At 42.8% G+C, this 6,465-nt stretch overlaps 1 protein-coding gene across 1 annotated transcript; it reads left to right on the top strand.

The window, feature by feature from the left end:
- Window positions 1-2,763: 2,763 nt before the first annotated feature.
- On the top strand, window positions 2,764-6,243 carry LOC311150383 (male-enhanced antigen 1-like). The gene is made up of 4 exons (XM_084187824.1): window positions 2,764-2,865; window positions 3,518-3,827; window positions 3,975-4,077; window positions 4,266-6,243. The coding sequence occupies exons 2-4, from the start codon at window positions 3,546-3,548 to the stop codon at window positions 4,427-4,429; spliced, it is 549 nt and encodes a 182-aa protein (XP_084043950.1). The 5' UTR covers window positions 2,764-2,865; window positions 3,518-3,545; the 3' UTR covers window positions 4,430-6,243.
- The last annotated feature ends 222 nt before the right edge of the window (window positions 6,244-6,465 follow it).

The raw sequence follows: 6,465 nt of genomic DNA, 5'->3' as shown, positions 1-6,465 counted from the left end.
ATAAATGCAACATGTAAAGTGTTGGTCCCATGTTTCATTAGTTGAAATAAAAAAGGATCCCAGAAATGTTCCATACGCACAAAAAGCTTATTTCTCTCCAATTGTGTGCACAAATTTGTTTACATCCCTGTTAGTGATCATTTCTCCTTTGCCAAGATAATCCATCCACCCGACAGGTGTGGCATATCAAGAAGCTGATTAAACAGCATGATCATTACACAGGTGCACCTTGTGCTGGGGACAATAAAAGGCCACTAAAATGTGCAGTTGTGTCACAAAACACAATGCCATAGAGGTCTTATGTTTTGAGGGAGCGTGCAATTGGCATGCTGACTGCAGGAATGTCCACCAGAGTTGTTGCCAGAGAATTTAAGGTTAATTTCTCTACCATAAGCCACCTTCAACATCATTTTAGAGAATTTGGCAGTATGTCCAACCTGCCTCACAACCGCAGATCACGTGTATGGCGTCGTGTGAGCGAGCGGTTTGCTGATGTCAACGTTGTGAACAGAGTGCCCCATGGTGGCGGTGGGGATATGGTATGGGCAGGCATAAGCTACGGACAATGAACACAATTGCATTTTATCCCTGGCAATTTGAATGCACAGAAATACCGTGACGAGATCCTGAGGCCTATTGTGAGGCCTATTTATTTTAAGGTATCTATGAACAACAGATGCATATCTGTATTCCCAGTCACGTGAAATCCATAGATTAGGGCCTAATTTATTTATTTCAACTGACTGATTTCCTCATATGAACTGTAACTCAGTAAAGTCTTTGAAATTGTTGCGTTAATATTTTTATTCAATATAGTTACATTTGTAACAAAAAGGGGATTTTCATAGACAGACTTGAAAGCCAGATCAGTGATTATTGCAAAAAAAAGCAGGTTAAACTATTTTGATAAAATAATTAAATTATTAGTCGGTCTTATGGTTGTGGAAGGCTTATATTTACCCTAGGTATAACTTAACAAGCCCTGAATTCATTCGATTATTGCTGACCGTTGAAATGCAGTGTATTTGACCTTTAATTAACACTTATTTAGAGAAAAAATAATAATAATAACAATTTCGAGGTACTGTATGATTTTTTGTCCATATTGTCCAGCCCTAGCTGTAACACAACAAAATGTGGAAAAAGTCAAGGGGTGTGAATATTTTCTGAAGGCAGTGTCCAAACACAAAATAATGACACAAGAGTGCGCATTCTTCAAGTATAAGAGGTCCTTAAATTGACACCAAAATAACCTATACTAAAAGGCCTATTCTACACCCAATTGAAGAGAAAAAAAGCCCCCCACCACATCATTTGTGACCAAGTTTTCATCTGATTTGTCTCAAATAACTTTGCTGTCAGGCAATGTAGACACAATGACCAATGTAACTAACTACACTCAGCCCAGTTGTAGTTAATATTAACGAGCTAGCTAGATATTAAATGGTGTTTACCTAGCAAGCTTGTGAACGCTAACTATATTTACCTAATGCAAATTTGAAGTAGGCTACTAGCTAACGTTTTGTAGTTAGCTAGCTATCCTCAATGACATTGATTGTGGGCTAACCAAGTTAGCTAGCTATAGCAAATCACAAGGCAAACTGACAAGATAGCTAAAAGCAACTTTATTTTGAAGATGAAGGAGCTAGCTAGTTATTTATTACACAAAATCATAACTACAACTCAATCACCAACTTACTTGAACTGTTAATGTAATGATATTATTTGGATCCATTCACTTCAGTCAGTCTTTGTCTGATCTTCCAATGTGAGGAATCCAGCACCTTGAATGAGCATGTCCTGCTTGAATGAGGGCCAGAGACAGGGAGAAACTAAATCCTCCCTGCCAGCCCCGTATCTCTTCAAAAATATAACAAAATATTTGACACTATATCTAATGACGTTCTACTCAATATACTCTAAACTAATTTCCTGTATCCCCTTCTCCCTCATACTAGATCTCATCCTCTCTCTTTCCCTCTGATACTGCCCACACTGTAGCAATACATGCTCCACGGTGTCTGTTTCCTGACAATAATCACACTTTCCTGTTGGATGCTTTCCTATCACATTTAATGTCTTATTCAACTGGCTGTGTCCCACCCTTAATCTTGTACAAATAGCCTCCTCTCTTCTGTCCCTTCCTGCCATCCTCCCCTCCCTGACTTTCCTCTGTACTTGAAATAAATGCCTTTCCTTATTATCTCTATTCCACTGCTCCTGACATCTCTGCACCATCACTGTATATATATATATATATATATATATATATATATATATATATATATATATATCAGTCTTTTTGCCTCTGTCTTGCTCATTGAAACTTCAACATCCCCACTACTAAGTGCTTGTTTAGCCAGTACATCTACTGCCTCGTTCCCCTCCACCCCCACATGGGCTGGGACCCAAGTAAATCTTATCTGTATACCCATCAGTTTAAACCTGCCATGGGTTTGTAGCACCTCAAAAAGCAGGTATTGTCTGCTACGTGAGCTAAAGGACTGGACACTCATTAACAGTGCATGTGACACAAGGTCAGAGCATGAAAGTAAAATGTTATCTTCGGCTGTGAGTGCTGGGGGAAAAAATCGACCTTGAAGACAATTCATGGGGAAATTATATTTATGTTTTTGGTACAAAGGTGATAACGAAAGTGTCTTTTTAGGAATTTTGAAAATTGACTTCTCTTTGGGGACGTCAATTGGAATTGTCTTTCTGGGCTCGGCGTCAGTTAAACTGCAGTACCGCCAGTCTCCTCTGGGTACATGGGATGGCGTACTTCCCAACCGGACAGGAACAGGAACCACAACAGTAGCTAGCTGGTGGCCCAAAACATTGAGAAAAATCTATCTAACTTTCAAGGTTAGTGAAATGGAACGTTATTACCCACACCGATATATATATATGTTAAAAGGGTTTATAATACTCTTACCTCATGCATGGGTTGTGTCCCGGCTCATTGGGTCTGTCATCCTATATAAGCTAGCTAGCCGGTTAGCGAAATTGCTAACGTCGTATAAAAGCTATCGTCGTTAGCTTGCAGTCTAGCTAAATCAGTCTTATTTAGCTATTCGAGAACAGCAGGTAGATGGAGATATATTAATATATAACTTAGATTAGCCTCTGTATCCATGCTCGTGCATGATTCCCTTCGAGTCAATAGCCTCAGGCTCAGGTCTGGATTTTTATGGCACAGAAGCAGGTGCACTTGCACTTTAACATGGTCGCTGGTTGAAGATCCTTTCCGGCTGTTCCTTCAGTAGTTTCGTTTGCTTAGGTTGACATAATTTATTGATCCTTGACGAAAGTTTCATACAGCAGCAAAACCATAACTAGCTAAGGTATACAGTCTAGTAGTCACAAACTTTAATACAAGCCACACGTCCCTTAGTTCCATAAAACATCCATTGCAAAATTACAAGCAGGCAGACAGTAAGTACTGTATATTACTGCTGTGCTGAGTCACTGCCTCAATAACACCCCTCAATAACACTCTCTACCCCAACACATCCAGGGCTTGTGCCTGAGTCCGGCGTCCGTGGATGGAAGTGGAGATAGCGTTCGAGATGGGTCCTGAGAGAATCTTACCAAACTCTGAGGAGGAGCTGGTTCAGGAGCGGCCGTCGGACGGCGGGGTGCCCGAGGTGGGCGGGGAGTGGAGTGGAGAGGAAGAGGGCGGTGTGGGAGACGAGGAGGATAATGGAGGTTACTATTACCAGCCACTAAACCAGGACCCTGATGGACTAAATGCTGGACCCGGGGACCATCCTGAGGATATGCCCCCAGTAGCAGAGCAACTGCAAGAAGTCCAGGAGAGAATAGAGGTATCTAACCCTATATTCTGAATATGATCGGTTTAGTTTTTCAATTTGTGTCATGTGTTTATCATCTCTATTAAGACAAGTCAGTGAAATGTCAGTTGTCATATTGCTTGTCAAGACATTTATCAATCTTGATTGATTTCTCCACAGTCGATGGGCTTGCATCTTCCCCAGCCCCCTCCCCCAGACAGTGATGAGGAGGAGGACCCAGAAGGAGCCCAGCGCAGCGCAGCCTCCATCCCAATGGATGAAGGTGAGGACCCAGCCTTGCTTTGTTCATCCACAGTACCCCAACATACAGGGGTCAGGGGGATACTCATACTGCCTGAGGATTGACCGTAGCTCTTACAAATTCTACATGGTGTAACTCAGAATGACTTAGAATCATGAAGTTTCAATCTAATGTAGTGCCTTGTACTGATGTCCACTCCTCTCCTTCAGACCACGTGGAGCTGGTGAAGAGGACCATGGCAGCAGTGGCCCTGCCCTCTCTGGCCATCCCAGCCTGGGCTCAGGAGATCTCAGACGACCAGTGGAAGGACATGGTCCAGCAGACGCTTCAGACTCGCCAAAGCTCAGAAGGCCTGATGCTAGAGCGCAAATAAGACTGAATTGCCTCCTTCCCTCAGTCTGTCTTTAACTCTGCCCTGCATTTCACCAACACACTTACCCAAGGGGAGTCTGGGCTGAGGTCCTCTGAGCAGGTCATAGGTGTCTCAATTCTCAAGAGGAGAGATTGTGAAAACCCCTCTACGTCCAATTCCTATTAGATTAAGATACCTCTGCTGAATATTTGTTTTTGATAGGAGGCTCTGGGTACCTACTACGCCTAACCTGGTGCTTAAGGTCATTTGTAGAGTTTAATGTGGAGGTCAAATGAATGAGGAGTATAGTATATTTTGTCTCTCAGATCAGGCAAATTCTTACTGTTTCTGCTCTGGAAGAACTTGAATCAGTGTACTGGAGTACGTATTATGAAGCTCAATGCCAATGACAGATAAAGCCAGTTGGCCTTGAGTACAGAAACACTACTCTATATTAACCAGGAGTCTCCACCCACCACCCACCACCATGCTTTCTGAGACATTCCAGTGTACAGTTATACCACCCGTTCCAACACCAGATGGCCTTTGTTTTATCATGTTTTTAATGTGATTCTTTCTATTGGTTGTGATTACCATATTTCAATACTATTTAATCATAGTCTTTGTTGAATGTAATATATATATACACACATACTCACCGGCCAGTTTATTAAGTACACCACTCCTCTGTAGCTCAGCTGGTAGAGCACGGCGCTTGTAACGCCAAGGTAGTGGGTTCGATCCCCGGGACCACCCATACACAAAAAAAAAAATTATGCACGCATGACTGTAAGTCGCTTTGGATAAAAGAGTCTGCTAAATGGCATATTATTATTATTATTCACAAAAATGGATCGTTCCTACAGACAGTGAGTCACGTGGCTGTGGCTTGCTATATAAAGCAGGCATAGAGGCATTCAGTTACTGTTCGATTGAACGTTAGAATGAGCAAAACGAGTGACCTAAGCGACTTTGAGCGTGGTATGATCATCAGTTCCAGGCGCGGTAGATCCAGTATCTCAGAAAAGGCTGCCCTCCTGGGCTTTTCACACACGACAGTGTTTAGGGTTTACTGAGAATGTTGCGACAAACAAAAAACATCCAGTCAGCGACAGTCCTGTGTGCTAAAACATCTCGGAACGCACAACTCGTCGATCCTTGTCACGGATGGGCTATTGCAGCAGACGACCACACCGGGTTCCACTCCTATCAGCTAAAAACAAGAAGTGGCTCCAGTGGGCACACGATCACCATCACTGGACAATTGGTGAGTGGAAAAATATTGCCTGCTCCGACGAAACCTGGTTCCTGTTGCGTCATGCTTGATGGAAGTCAGGATTTAGCGTAAGCAGCATGAGTCCATGGACCCATCCTGCCTTGTGTCAATGGTATAGGCTGGTGGCGGTGGTGTGCCGCCGTCCAACCTGCAGAAACTGCGTGATGCTTTCGCGTCAGCATGTACCAACATCCCTGTGGTACATTTCCGACTTGTAGAATACATTCCCCGAATAATTCAGGCTGTTCTGGAGGGAAACGGGGCTTCAACCCGGTACTAGATGGGTGTACCTAATAAACTGGCCAGTGAGTGTATGGGAATAACAAATTAACAATGAAAATTACCCAGTCTTTCTTGCACCATGAATTCTGCATAGGGTCATTAGCTAGTTTAATCAATGATGGATATTGTTTGTGAGGATAACAGATTCCCAAACTCAATAGATGTCCACTATTTTTGACTTTATTTTGTTCTGTACATACATGAACATCTGTACAAAATATGACTTTCATACTATGTAATGCTCTACCTAATTAAAGTACAACATATGTACACATGATCTGGAAAGCAGCTTAAGATGAGTGTGAGACCTGGACAGGAGGGAGGGTAGGAGGGAGTGGCATGGAGAGAGACCCTTTGTTTCAAAATGTTCTCTTCAGTTTGTGTGTGGCTGCTGGACAAACTGAGCACCGTTTCATGTCATCACTCGACACCCAGCCATGGCATGTAGTGCCCTGGTACAATGCTACCTACTTCTTGCAGTCTGGCATGTCTCAACAGC

This window comes from Coregonus lavaretus, assembly GCF_964263955.1.
Source record: "Coregonus lavaretus genome assembly, chromosome: 1".
Classification (NCBI taxonomy): Eukaryota; Metazoa; Chordata; class Actinopteri; order Salmoniformes; family Salmonidae; genus Coregonus; species Coregonus lavaretus.
Note: the sequence above shows the minus strand (reverse complement) of the source record. Positions and strands in the feature narration are given on the sequence as shown.